This window comes from Diospyros lotus, chromosome 13 (genome assembly GCF_014633365.1).
Source record: "Diospyros lotus cultivar Yz01 chromosome 13, ASM1463336v1, whole genome shotgun sequence".
Lineage (NCBI taxonomy): Eukaryota > Viridiplantae > Streptophyta > Magnoliopsida > Ericales > Ebenaceae > Diospyros > Diospyros lotus.
The window spans coordinates 40209129-40223642 of record NC_068350.1 but is presented as its reverse complement, the minus strand read 5'-3'; the positions used below and the strand labels follow the sequence as shown (position 1 = coordinate 40223642).

At 40.7% G+C, this 14514-nt stretch overlaps 1 protein-coding gene across 4 annotated transcripts in view; it reads left to right on the top strand.

The window, feature by feature from the left end:
* The window catches only part of LOC127789324 (cyclin-T1-3-like), a 41514-nt gene extending 27576 nt beyond the window's left edge, over window positions 1–13938 (top strand). For 2 of the 4 annotated variants that reach the window (XM_052318219.1, XM_052318220.1), the window contains exons 3-7: window positions 9878–9959; window positions 10866–11000; window positions 11300–11475; window positions 11565–11716; window positions 12441–13938. In XM_052318219.1, coding sequence (XP_052174179.1) covers window positions 9878–9959; window positions 10866–11000; window positions 11300–11475; window positions 11565–11716; window positions 12441–13531 — 1636 coding nt within the window. In that variant the 3' untranslated portion in view covers window positions 13532–13938. Of the gene's footprint in view, window positions 1–9827; window positions 9960–10865; window positions 11001–11299; window positions 11476–11564; window positions 11717–12440 lie in introns of all 4 variants that reach the window. The other 2 variants (XM_052318223.1, XM_052318222.1) reach the window with 2 other exon arrangements.
* The last annotated feature ends 576 nt before the right edge of the window (window positions 13939–14514 follow it).

Sequence of the window (14514 nt, the reverse complement as noted above, 5' to 3'; positions counted from 1 at the left end):
TGGTTAAACCCAAGAATCCTCTCAAAGCCCTTACTGAATTCGGCCTTGGCCAAGACACCATAGCCTCCACCTTTCGGGGGTCTGTGCTCACTTCTCCTTGGGATATAATGTGTCCCAAATACTCCACCTGCCCTTGGCCAAATGCGCACTTGGACCTCTTAATAAATAGTTGGTGAGATCGGAGGATATCAAGGGTGACTCTAAGGTGAGATAAGTGTAATTCAAATGAGGGGCTATAAATGAGTATGTCATCAAAGAATGCCAGTATAAATTTTCAAAGATGAGGTTCAAAAATGGTGTTCATATGGGATTGAAAAGTTGCTAGGGCGTTGGTGAGTCCAAAGGGCATCACCAAGAATTCGAAATGCCCATGATGAGTTCTAAAAGCTGTCTTGTGGATGTCCTCGGGTTTCATTCGGATCTGGTGGTAGCTCGAGCGCAAGTCTAGCTTAGAAAAGAATCGAGCATTGTGTAGCTCGTCCAATAGGTCTTCTATCAAAGGGATGGGAAATTTATCTTTGATGATTATAGCATTTAATTGGCGGTAGTCCACACAAAACCGCCATGTTCCATCTTTCTTTTTAACCAAAAGGACGGGAGAAGCAAAGGGACTTTGGCTGGGTCGGATGATGGTTTGTTTAAGCATCTCCCTCACCAATTTCTCAATTTCATTTTTCTGGAGTGGGGGGTAACGGTAAGCTCTGATGTTGACAGGCTCAGTTAGTGGTTTTAGGTGGATGGCATGGTCATGGACTCGGGTAGGGGGAAGTGTTTGAGGCTCAAAGAAGAGATCCTCGTACTCAGCCAGCAATCTATTAAGGAGCTTTAAGTAACGTACTTGTCCGGGCCCTTCTGGTTTATACTAACCGTTAAGCACGACTCTCCTTGCAATGCTGGGCCTGCCTGGACCTCCTCTGCTGCTGTGATTGAGAAAAGCTGCGGCCAGTGCCCCCATTTTCCCTTGATTGCCCTCTGCAGTCTCCTTCCTGACATCATCTTACACACTCCCACTTCCTTCCCTTCGGACAATGTCATTTTCCTCCCCTCTTTCTCAAAGGACACCTCCATCCTGTTAAAATCAAAACTAATGGGGCTCACCCCTTTCATCCAATCTACCCCTAGGACTACATCACAGCCCCCTAGCTGCAGGAGCCTCAGGTTTGTTTCGAATTTTTCTCCTTGCATTTCCCAACAGAACCCGTTACATGCTGAATTACTCATCATCCTTTGGTCGTTAGCTACCGTTACACTCAAAGGGAGAGTCCCTGTAAGCTGACACTTCAGCCTTCTTGCGGTGTTCTCATCCAAGAAGCTATGGGTGCTTCCGCTATCTATTAAGATCATTACCTTTACAGCGCCTCCCACCTTAATGATCTTGTTGTTAGCCACTCCCTTCAGAGCGTGAATAGAAATCTCCCCATTGTCCTCCGTTACTTCCTCCTTGCTGTCTCCACCTATTTCCTCTTCTTGGTTTCCTTCCTTGTCTCCTTCCAATAAGAGAATCTGCCTCTTGCAAGGCTGTCCTGGGTGATACTTGCCATTGCATTGAAAACAAAGGCCAGCCAACCTCCTTTGCTCCCTTAATTGTTCCCCAGAAGGAACCGAGCTTGACTTGCCTGCACCTTTTATCACCTGGTTACCCCTTGTCGCCTCGCGGGGGTAACTCCTTCCCCCGACAAGGTTGGCTTTGATATTCACTCCCCGCTGCTGCAGCCTCTGTTTCCTCATTAATGCCTCCATCGACATCTCTTGCAGTCAGGCGCTTTCAGACGCTTGCTCCACCGTCCTCGGCTTCATCATTTTGACCACTGGTCGTAGCTCCTCGTTCAAGCCGCTCAAGAAGCTTGACACGAAGTAAGCCTCGGAGAAATGTGGGTTGTGACCGATCATAAACGATCTTAACTCCTCAAACTTCTGCAAATAGGCATCTACACTTCTCGTTTGTTTAAGCTTATTGAACTCTTCTATCGTATCTGCCATGCTCCTCTCTCCGAATCGCTCACAAAGCTTTTCAAAGAACTCCTCCCACGTATAATCTCCCCTCACACTCAGACATCCTTGGAACCAGGCATCCACCGCTACATTAAAGTAAGCAGCGGCTAAACACCCTCTCACACTTCCTCAACCACCATCGGGGATTAGCTCCTTTGAACACAGGTATCTCCATCCTAGGCATGGTGAACCCCAGAGGATGGCCGTGAGGCTGCTGAATCCTCTCTTTGCCCACGACCCCTTCTAACTCTTCGTCATGTTCTACCTCAATCTCAGATGTACCTTCCCTCCTGTGCGTTCTATTTCTCGGTAAAATCGGGTCGTCCCTCTCGCGCGGAGAAAAGTTAGGAGCCATCCTTACCGTATTCTGGCGTGTAAACATAAGCATAAACTACTGCATGTCCTCTCGTTGCCTCGTCATGGATCCTTCCAACCTCTATTCCAGTCCCGCCAACGATCCTTCCAGCTTGCGATCCATTGCTACGATCATTTCATGGTTCCTTTCTCCTCGAATCTCCAGCTGGTTGATTCTCCCTTGAAATTCCGATATAGTCGAGCTAACCTGCTGCAACTGCGTCTTGAAATTTTTCATGCGGGTGCCCTCCGCCATTTCTCAAGCTGCAGACTCCGCCAAGAACCGATGGGCTCTGATACCAAGATTGTCATGGCTTGGCCAGACAACACACCTTATCCTAGTTCTAATGCGAATTAGGATAGCTTAATGCTCGCACCAAGAGCAGTAACCAGCGAGAAAAGAGAGAAGAAGAGAGAGCAATCCAGAAAAGAAAGAACAGAGAGGATAAGAATAGAGGGAATGAGAGAATTGGAGAAGGAAACAATAGAAATTCTGTTGTTCATTCATAACCCATCTCGGTGAAGGGAGGCGGATATATGCTCACGCTTGGGAAAGATTCCTTGCCAGGTAGGGTCTATTCCCATAACAAACTCGGATTCCCTGCCTGGCTGTACAGAATCCTTCTAGAAAGCCTAACAGAAAAACAACTACTCTAAGGAATAAAAACAACAGTAGCTAATAACTAACAACAATTAAGCTAAGCAGAAAAATTAAATTCAAGTCTCGGAAAGGGTCTCCTCTTGACACATTCCAACCCTTTTCTAGAGGAGTACCAGCCAGCATGCTAACATCCCAGTTTCCTTTAACAAATCAAGTGTGTACTTCCTTTGAGAGATGAATGGTCCTTCTTTACTCCGGGCCACCTCCATTCCCAGGAAGTATCTCATGACTCCTAGGTCTTTCACTTAAAATTCAGTTTTTAATTGCTTCTTCAAATTTTCAATCTCCTGTGACTCATCACCTTTCACAATAATATCAACATAAACAATTAATATAGTCTTTTTTCCTTCTATTGTAGACTTTATAAACAGGGTATGGTCAGCTTGTCCTTGCTTATATCCCAAACGATTGAGAGTTATGCTAAATTTCTTAAACCAAGCCCTTGGAGACTGCTTTAATCCATATAGGGATTTCTTTAATTTGCACATATTTCCAGTGTCAATTTCCTGTTCAAATCATGGGGGTATTCTCATATATATCTCTTCATCCAAGTCACCATTCAAAAAAGCATTTTTAATATCAAATTAAAGTAGAGGCTAATCAAGATTAACAGCAAGAGAAATTAATACCCGAATTGAGTTGAGTTTGGCCATAGGAGCAAAAGTCTCCTCATAGGTAATACCATATGTTTGAGTAAACCCCTATGCAACCAATCTTGTCTTATATCTTTCAACACTTCCATCTGCATTATGGTTTACTGTGAAAACCCATCTACAACCGACCACCTTTTTGTTTAAAGGTAGTTTAACAATCTCCAATGTGTTATTTTTCACCAAGGCATTCATCTCCTCCATAGCTGCAACTTTCCACTTAGGATCACTCATAGCCTCTTAAATATTCCTTGGAACGACAATGTTGTCAATACTTGCAACAAATCCCTTGTACCGAGGGTATAACTTAGCATAAGTCAAGTGATTAGACATAGGATACTTACACAAGATCTTACCCCTTTCCTTAGAGCAATAGGCATAGCCCAATCCAAATTATCCCTGTTGGTGGACTCATTCTCAATGCTGTTTTCTGATAGACCAGCATTTGGAAGTGATGATTGGTTTTGCTATTCCTTAGAATGGGCCTTTGAATGTCTAGAATACACTTGCAGAGGATTTGAAGATAGAGTTGGAACATGAGATTCAGCTGTAGTTTCTGGCTGAGAAGATGGATTAGGAGAAATAGGAGAAGAGCTTGAAGGATCTGCTCTTATGCTATCGGAACTTGAAGGCCTAACAAGCGGAGAGGCCATAAATTCTCCCCCTTGAGAGCATAAGGGAAGAGGAGCATCAAGGGAAGGAAAGGAAATAAGATTAGGATTCGAGAGGGATGGAGATGCAACAATTGAAATTGGTGAGAGGTAAAATGATTTATCTACATAGAATGTGACATCTGTGGAGACCAAGACTTGTCTTTTGAGTGGGTTATAGCATTTGTAACCTTTTTGGGAGGGAGAGTACCCAATAAAGATACATTTAAGGGCCTTGGGTTCCAACTTTGTACGGTTAGGCTGATTATTGTGAACATACACAGTGCAGCTGAAAAGTTTTGGAGGAAGAGAATGTAAGTGGTTAACAGTTGGGTAGAGTGAACAAAGGACAACAAGAGGGGTTTGAAATTTTAGGGTCTTTGAGGGAAGTCTATTGATCAAATATGCAGCTGCAAGGATTGCTTCCCCCCAATAGAAATGTGGGACATGGGTGGAGGTGAACATCATAGCGCGAGCCATTTCTAGAAGATGGCGATTTTTTCTTTTCGCCACACCATTTTGCTATGATGTGTATGGACAAGAGCTTTGATGTAAAATGCCATGTTCGGATAGATAATTGGTAAGGTCATGAGAGAAAATCAAACATCCGATCCTTCTCAATCATCTTACGATATTTTGTACTATCTGCAGAACATTCCCAATTAATGATGTAAAACATATCCATCTCATGCCAAAGTTCAACCAAAACATTAAAGTAATCTGTAACATTTAGATTACCTTGTTGTGTGGTCCTAATGGCAGATCTAATCTCAAAGCATTAAGATGAGTTCTCCAAATCTGAGTACATGTCTTGGATCGAATCCCATATTTCCTTTGCGGTTTTATAGAATAGGTAAGTTCTTCCTATTCGAGGCTCTATCGAATTGATCAGCTAGGCCATTATGGTGGAATTCTCGGCTTCCCAGGTACCATATGTGGCTGTTGTGCTCGGTGGAGAAGGAGTAGAGCCTGTTAAGTAACCAACTTTGCCTTTTCCCTTGATAACCAGCATAACTGATTGAAACCATTCCCTAAAGTTACTCCCATTCAACTTATGGTGAGTAATCTGTATAGGAAGATGATCAATTGAGTTGCTGGAAAGATTTGGAGAACTTGTGGCTGAAGCCTCGGTTAGATGAAACAAGGTGTAAACGGAAGAAACAAATAAAACTGATTGATGAAGCAAGGTGTGGATGGGAAAATAGAATAAAGGCTGCTTTAGGATCGGAGAGCAGGTTCTGATACTATGAAGAAATCTTTTTTTGAAAGAATAATACTCTGTAAATTATTCCCTTGAGAATGCCACAAATATATACACAGTGGATCCTAAGAATTCTCTTAAATTTTAGAGATTAGATTCCTACTTTTTAGGACTAAATTACAACGACCTTAATTACAAACAAATCTAATAAAAGGAAAGATAAGATATAGCAGCAATATAAATCACGATAAATCACTGAGCATAAATAAGATGATAACGAGTTTAGTAGCTCGGCAACTTGGCCTTCCATCAGCTTGGCAACTCGGCCTCCCAACAGTGTGTTTTTGGATTCTGTTCTTATCATGTGAGGTTGCGAGACTTGTATCTTGAGTGGTTCTTGGTTTGATAGTCTAAGATCCTAAGTGCGTTTGTCATAGAGAGAGCTATGCGTTTATTCCAACAATATCAAATGGGGGAGTAAGCATTGATCCAAAGAAGGTGGAGGCAATGGTGTCTTGGCCAAGGCCTACAATAGTGAAAGCTTTGAGGGGATTCTTGGGGTTAACCTGGTATCACTGCAGGTTTGTGCAAAATTATGGAGTTATCAGCAAACCGTTGACTAATTTGCTGAAGAAAAGAGGTTTCAATTGGGGCTCAGAAGCAGAGAAAAGCCTTTGAGAACCTTAAGGGGGCTATGAGCAGAGTACCAGTGTTGGGGCTCCCAGATTTTAATAAGCCCTTCATTCTGGAAATTGATCCTAGTGGGATTGGGGTAGGGGCGGTGCTAGTTTAAGAGGGGAGACTACTAGCCTTCTTGAGCCAAGTATTGAGTCCAAAACACTTGGGACTCAACATCTATGAAAAGGAATTTTTGGCTATACTTATGGCTGTAGACCACTGAAGACATTACTTGGAGGGAAATAGGTTCATCATAAAGACGAACCACGAGAGCTTAAAGTTTCTCTTACAACAGAAACTTCAGACACAGCTGCAAAGAAAGGGGATGACTAAGTTGATGGGCCTAGATTACATGATTCAATACCGGTAAGGAAAGGAGAATGAGGTAGTCGATGCACTGTCCAGATGTCATGAGGAAGGGGATTTATCAGCTATGACCATCATGGTACCCAAATGGTATCAAGAAGTCATCGACAGTTATGAAGGAGACAACAAGATTAAGGCTATATTGGAAAAATTGACTATGGGGGCTTAGGAGACGGAAGGCTATACATTGAATCAAGGGTTGCTGAGATTTCGTGGGAGGATTGTAATTGGGAAGTATACAAGGATTAAAGAAAGAATTTTTCAAGCCTTGCATGAGTCACCACTAGGAGGGCATTCGAGGGAGCATAATACTTATCTTCGGGTTAAACAAGTGTTCCAATGGCCAAGAATAAAGGCGGAGATTAAAGAACTGGTTCGAAGGTGTGACACATGCAAGAGGTATAAGTCAGAGACAGTGGCCTACCCTGGGTTACTATAACATTTGTCCATCCCAGATCAGGCTTGGTCTAGTGTCTCGATGGACTTTGTGGAGGGACTGTCCTGGTCAGAAGGTAAGTACAACATCCTAGTTGTGGTAGACTGGTTGACTAAATTTGCCCATTTCATAGGGTTGACCCATCCTTACAAGGCTCAAGATGTAGCTAGGATCTTCTTAGATCGAGTGATTAAATTACATGGGGCCCCTGAGACCATAATCTCTGATAGGGACAAGATTTTTACCAGCTTGATGTGGCAGGAGCTGATGAAGTCCCTGGGAACAAAATTGAATTTGTCTACTGCATATCACCCTCAGTCTGATGGCCTCCCAAAATGAGAGGGTGAACCAGAGCCTTGAAACATACCTAAGATGCGTCTGTTTGTTGCAACCTAAGGAGTGGCATAGGTGGTTGTCTCTAGCTTAATGGTGGTATAATACCAACCACCATTCGTTAATTAAAATGTCCCCTTTTGAGGCTCTCTTCGAGTATAAACAAAAGGCTCTCTTCGAGTATAAACCACCCATTCTACTGACAGTTGGACGAGGCTCTAATGTAGCTTCAGTTGAAGATTATTTACAACAAAAGAGGAGGATAACACATCAATTGAAGCAAGAGTTAGCCCTGCCCCAGAATCAGATGAAACAGAATACTGACTAAAGGAGTGAGAGGAAGTTCGAAGAGGGGGATGAAGTGTATTTAAGGCTAAGGTATAACCACCTAAAGTCAATCTCTCGAGGAAGGATCACTAAGCTTAGCCCCAAGTATTATGGACCATTTCCTATCGAAGCCAAGATAGGGAAGGTGGCCTATCGATTGAAACTTCCCCCAGGGTAACAAATTCACCCTGTTTTCTATGTTTCACTCCTGAAGAAGTCGGTGGGGCTCAACCAACGAGTTTTGTATTACCAACCCTCCCCAAAGAAGTCAGCATAAGAATCGAACCAGAGGCTGTTGTCGATAGAAGGGTAGTGTATAGACATGGGGTGCCACTCATCCAAGTACTGGTTAAATGGCATGGCAGCACATTCGAAAACAACACATGGGAATACCTTCTGGAATTCTGCCAGCCTCCTTAGCGTTTCTTGAGGACAAGAAATGGCTAACGGAGGGGGAGTTGTCACGAATTCAGCCCCTTAATTCAGTTCCATTTTTAATTTTTGCATTTACTTACTTCGCTATTTCTGTATTAGTGATATTAGAGTAAGGATTGGCCATGTGTAGGGGAGGTAGAAGGAATATGGTTTGTTTGAATTGTACCAAGTGCGGACCCACCTCTGACAGGAGAATATCTCCTCCAAACGGCCTATATATATCCGCTCCATTCCACGATGGAAAGCAGCGAATGAGAATATTGAATTATGTTTCTTCTCCTTCCATTCTCTATTCTCTCTCCCTCTGATTCTCTTTCTCTCTCTATTTCTCTATTCTATTTCTCTGAATTGCTCCCAATCCCCACCGAATTTGGAGGAACTCTTATTATCAGACTGAGGCCGTGACAGTAGGATGTGGTTTCTAGGTCTAGTGCCAAAGCAGAATACCGTGCTATGGCCTTGGCAACACGAGAACTTATATGGTTGAAACAATTGCTTCAAGAATTAAAATATGGCGAGGTGACGCAAATGAAGTTAATCTGCGATAATTAAGCTGCCTTGCATATAGCCTTAAATCCTATTTTTCATGTGTGGACCCAACACATAGAAATTGACTGTCATTTCATCATAGAAAAGAATTTATCCGGATGTATTGCCACTAGTTTTGTCAATTCAACCGATCAACTGGCAGATGTCTTCACTAAGTTTCTTCGGGGTTCTCGTGTTGGTTTCATTTGTATCAAACTTGGTGCATATGACCTATATGCTCCAACTTGAGGGGGAGTGTTGGAATAAATGTAATTAGCTTGTAATTAAGCCTTAATTATAGTATATCTTTACTATAAATTTCAGTAGGAGGAGGCTAGACCTCATATAGTTCTCTTCTCCTACAAAGGGTTTTCTCTCTTTTTCTCTTGTTCAACAAATACTAATTGAGAAAGTATTCTGCTTTTGTAGTTTTGGATGGTAGCTTGTATGCTAGAAGGAAGGTGGTTGCTTGTAGTACTAGGATGTTTGAAAGTAAAAAGCAATGGGTTCAATGGATATGTGTTTTTCAAGATATACTGGTTAGAATATAGAAAAGTAATGAAGAAGAAAGCAAAAGAGAATAGGACAGGCTATTTTTTTCCCATTAACTTCTCTTTTCTTTTTTTATTTTTATAATTTTTTGATATGCAGGAGAAGATATTGGTTCTGAACTTCGGTTCTCATAAAAATCACATTATGGTTTAGATGCAATACCATATGTGCTTAAAAAGTTCATTATAATTCTTTTAATCTTTCTCCATTTCTTCCACCGGTGGGATTAAGACTTTTGACTGTTTTTGTCTCCTTGGTTATATTAGTATGATCATCATTGAAATGTACCATGGGGTACCATCTATGTACAAAAGAGAGGACCAACAATGCTTGGCAATGTGTAATGTTTTAACTATTTAGTTTGTTGAGCTAACTAGGCTAATAATGAGTTAATGGCTCTTAAGGCTTTCAAATGCAATTTTCCCCTTTGCATTTAAGTTTAACTAAAACTATGCTTTGAGGTTTTTAATAGATGCAACCTTTACAATGGAGGTCTATGGCATTTCAGACGTGTCCTTGTTGCAATTGATTTTGTTCCAAAGTTGGGATGAGGTTTTAATTGTTTCATGTCCTTGGCACACAATACAGTGCAGTTATATGCCTAAGTTTATCTATTAAAGCCTGTGTTTGGCTGTTATAATTTTGTATGCCTGTAATGTGGCAGAACAACTTTGATTTGTCATTCAACACATGTGATGATGTTCTCAACTGCAGGCCTCAGGTAACAATTGCTACTGCAATAATTTTCTGTCATCGATTCTTTCTTCGTCAATCCCATGCCAAGAATGACAGGAGGGTGAGTTGTTCATCCTTTAGTTTTTTAGCATTTTAATTTCCTATTGCTTTACATCTGACTGGGAAAGCTTATCTATATGTTCCTGGTAAGTAGAAATATATGAAGTTAAATATTCCTAATGTTGAGACAACTCATTGTTCTTGAAATATTTTTGAAAGGTTTTGCCAGTTTTAGCAAGTTTCACTTTGTTTCTTGGAGAAATACTGGAAGTTTGTTTTCCCATTATAGTTTTGTCTTGGTCACCTAGGAAACAGAAACATTCTGGGTATTTCAATGGAAGAGAAACAATATTTTGTTCCTTTATTGGCATTTGGTGCAGTAATGAGAAGGACATTTACAGGCGAGGTGAAACAATATCTTAGACATTTTCAGTTAAAGACTCCTTCGCTAGACTGCCTCTCCTGGTAAGGTTCCATGTGGGCAAGGTGACCGGCAACCTGGGGATTTTATTAATTCTAGAGAGAGGATTTGAGATTGTAATTTGAAAAAAAAGAAATGGATTGTGCTTGTGTTCCTTATGCTAGAGACAAGATATTTTATAAACCATCTTGGAAGCTGTGTTTTATTACGGATGATGTAACCTGGCTTGCTTTTAATTGAGTGAATCTCTAAGTTGATGGATCCTTTCATATGATGTGTCTAATGCATGAGCATGTCTGGTTTGAGTATTAGTTTATAAGTTTGTGCTCTAATTTGCTAAGTGCCCCAAAAGCATACTCCTCATTCTCTGGGTGATAGTAATCTTGTGCCGTCATTATTCTGTACTAGCTGAATTTTGTATCAATGTTTCTTTGCAACAACCAACACTGTACAGAACAGCATAATGATAAAGGAAAGATATTGGATTTAGATATGGCTTTTTGGAACCGATTAACCCTGGGAACTAATATGTACAATTTCTTGCAGGCCATTGCAACAGTTTGTATGTTTCTGGCAGGGAAGGTTGAAGAAACTCCCCGGCCATTGAAGGATGTTATACTTGTCTCTTATGAAATTATTCATAAAAAGGACCCCACAGCAGTACAGAGAATCAAACAAAAGGTATACTTTTGCCTTTTTGTTATGCTCTGCTCATTCTAATTTTTTATTGTGTTATTCTTTACACATTTTCCTGTTGAGATTGTAAGTTTGCCGTGATGCAATATTGTTGGCTGAGATAATGCTCCTATTATGTAGCACAAGAGAGGCTAACTCTGCTGTTAGTAGAGTTATGGTCCCTGCATGTTTACTGTTTCATTCTTCTACCTTTTCCTTTCAATTTGGGTTTACTAGTTTCAGAAGTTATATGAACTATTAATTGCTCAGAGTCTTGGTCTCACATGCTCACATCAATCATGCAGGAGGTATACGAACAACAGAAGGAACTAATTTTATTGGGAGAAAGGGTTGTGCTTGGAACTCTTGGTTTTGATCTTAATGTGCATCATCCATATAAACCCCTTGTTGAGGCAATAAAGAAATTCAAGGTTGCTCAAAATGCCCTTGCTCAAGTTGCATGGAATTTTGTCAATGATGGGTATGACACTTCTATTTGTTTTCAAATATGCCCCCCCATGAATGGTCATACTTCCTTGTCTCTTTTTGACGCGGCAAAGCGGCATGCAGGCTGCGGACATCACTTTGCTTGCAATTTAAGCCCCACCACATTGCAGCAGGTGCCATTTTCCTTGCTGCCAAGTTCCTCAAAGTAAAGCTCCCATATGACGGTGAAAAAGTCTGGTGGCAGGAGTTTGATGTTACCCCACGCCAATTGGAGGGTTGGTTGTTTGCCTTCCTTTGAAATGCAATGCCATACACCTAGACAACCCTAGTTGGATAAGTCTTATCGTTATGCACTAATATGGCCCATAACCACAGCCATGTGGACTATGACACACACACACACACACAGTGTCTTCCTTTTTTATATTTTTTCTATTCTGCATGGCTTTATTTTGTGTTTCGTAAAGGTTCATTAAAGAACGTTTCTCTATTTACTCCTTAAGTGGTGGTATTGTTATACGTGTGCATTTGTTTTGAAACCTTACTTCAGTTTTTCTCTATTTGGCAACCTCTTGTAATCCATGGTTTATCTTTTTCTCTGTCTTCATGTTTGAAAAAGTTTAGATTTTATTTTTCCCAACTTCGTACTCTCATATTTTGCTAACCAAAGATTATATTTTCTTTTAAGTAGGGATACTTTTTCTTGATATATTTCTTTCCCAAACATCATTAGATGTTTCATGTATTTATTTTTTGTCTATTATATGATTTTTTGATTATGAACGTTTGCATTATGCAGATACTTATTTCCTATAGTTGATCATCTCTGTTTTAGTCATCTTTTGCATCCCATGTGATTACGTGGACTATGTTACTGTTTCATGGAAGGTGGAAAGTCCCACAGGACTTTACCTCATTTTTATGCAAACTGACTGACTAGTTCATAGGATTGTTATATCTAAGGTATTGCTTCTAAATCCAATTGTTCTTTCTGTGCAGAGGTAAGTAATCAAATGTTGGAACTGTATGAGCAGAATAGAGCCCCACCTTCTCAGGCAAGTGAAGTAGAAGGAAGTGGTGGGGCAGGCATCAGCCATCGGCCCCCTCCAAAAGCTCCTACTGGCAATGAGGAACATGCAACAAATAACAGTAATTCTCAGGATGGCGATACTACTTCAAAGCCTGGAACCTTGAAGCCGGCATCATCTAGGCCAGTTCCCGACCATTCATACACTGAAAATCATAGCGGGCCTCCAAAAGTCACCCAAAACCGGAGTAATGACTATGGGAGCGCGGAGGTAAAGAGTGTCTCAGAACACAGAGGAGATGGCGAGGTTGTCAATCAACATCATGGATCAGAGCAATCGCTTTACGAGGAAAACATGGGTGAAGTGCAGAACAGTTACAGGATTGGCTCAGGACTTGGTGAAGAAGATCGAGAAAGAAATGTTGTGAGAAGTGAAGCACGGGGGGAAGGGGAATTCAAGGACAGATACCATGGCCGACATCCGGATTACAGAGATGGGACAGTTGGCCAATCACCCCAAGACGCTATTAAAAAGATTGACAAAGACAAAGTAAAGGCTGCTCTCGAGAAAAGAAAGAAGTCCCGTGGTGACATAGCTCGGAGAACAGACTTGATTGACGAGGATGATCTCATTGAGAGAGAACTGGAGGATGGCATTGAGTTAGCTGCAGAGAGTGATAAGATGAAGCGGGAGAGGAGGCAAAGCTGGTCGAAGTCTTCAAACTGTACGGATCATGGCAGCCCCAATCATGGGAAGCATCAAGATGATGCCGGAGACGGGCACCGCGTAGGAACAAGAGAGCAGTCGTCCTCGCTGCATGGACAAGATTTTGAGAATGTGGAAGAAGGGGAGGTGGCAGCGTTTGATGATGCTGGCCATGGATATCGATCACCAAAGTCAAGCAGCAGCAGTAGCCGCAAGAGAAGGGCTGGGAGCCCAGCAGACAGAGCGCTTGAGGGAAAGCAAAGGTATGAATTTCCAGAAGACAGAAACAAGTTGGCCAGACTTGGTCATTCGGAGAGGGATCAGAAAAGGCAGTACTTGCAGGAGAATCATGTCTGAAGAATGCTTTGCTTGCTGCTTGCTGGGCACCATGTCTTTGAAGTCTTCTCTGGTGATTTGTGTGGCCAAGTGGAAGTTAAACAAACATGGATATCCGTTGATGAACTTAAAAATGATGCCTGAAATTTCTATGAAAAGAAAGAACCAAAGCTATGTTGATTAATGGAGCCGGGTGGGCGTGTGGTGGTGTTATTAGCTGTTGTTGTGTTCTTTAGTCTAAAAAAAATTTCGGATTATCAAGTTTAGAATTGGATGATAATCCATCTAGTTGAGGAACTTAAAATGATATCTGAAATTGAGAGAGAGAGAGAGAGAGAGAGAGAGCAATTTGGATGTTCTTCTCAATTGTTGTAGAATACTCGCATTCCCAGTCTTTTCTAATTATGTTTGGTTGGATGTATTGTCAATTGTGTTTATAATGATGTCTGTATGTTCCTCCCGTCACTATTCACTAGTAATCCTAGCAATGTTACTTTCATTAAAACTTTGATAATTGTATTGATTTATTTTGTTATAATATATTAATGTACATTGTCATCTTCAATGTTAAATTTGAGTGTCTAACTAATATTTTTGTCACTCTCAAGTTTAAAAAAAAAATTAAGTGACTAAAATTAAATTGAATTAAAAAACATATTAGGAAAAAAGAAATAACATATTAGTTGAATTTAATTAATTTATCTTAAATAAGTTCGAGGTTGATAGCACATCAAACAATATATATATATTTTTTGTTTGTGATGTGAAAAATTTGAGAGATTCTTAATACATAAAAGAGTAATTTTTATTTCTCTAAAATTTATGGTCTACTTAGTTCAAAGTAAACATAAACAATTGCATTGTCATATAAAAAGATATATTCGAACTCACAATTTTATAAAATTTTATGAATATCAAATAATGTATTAATGAATAAGGATATCTCAATATTATTTAAAGAAATTGTTAAACCAAATTGGAAAACACCAAACCCAAACCAACTA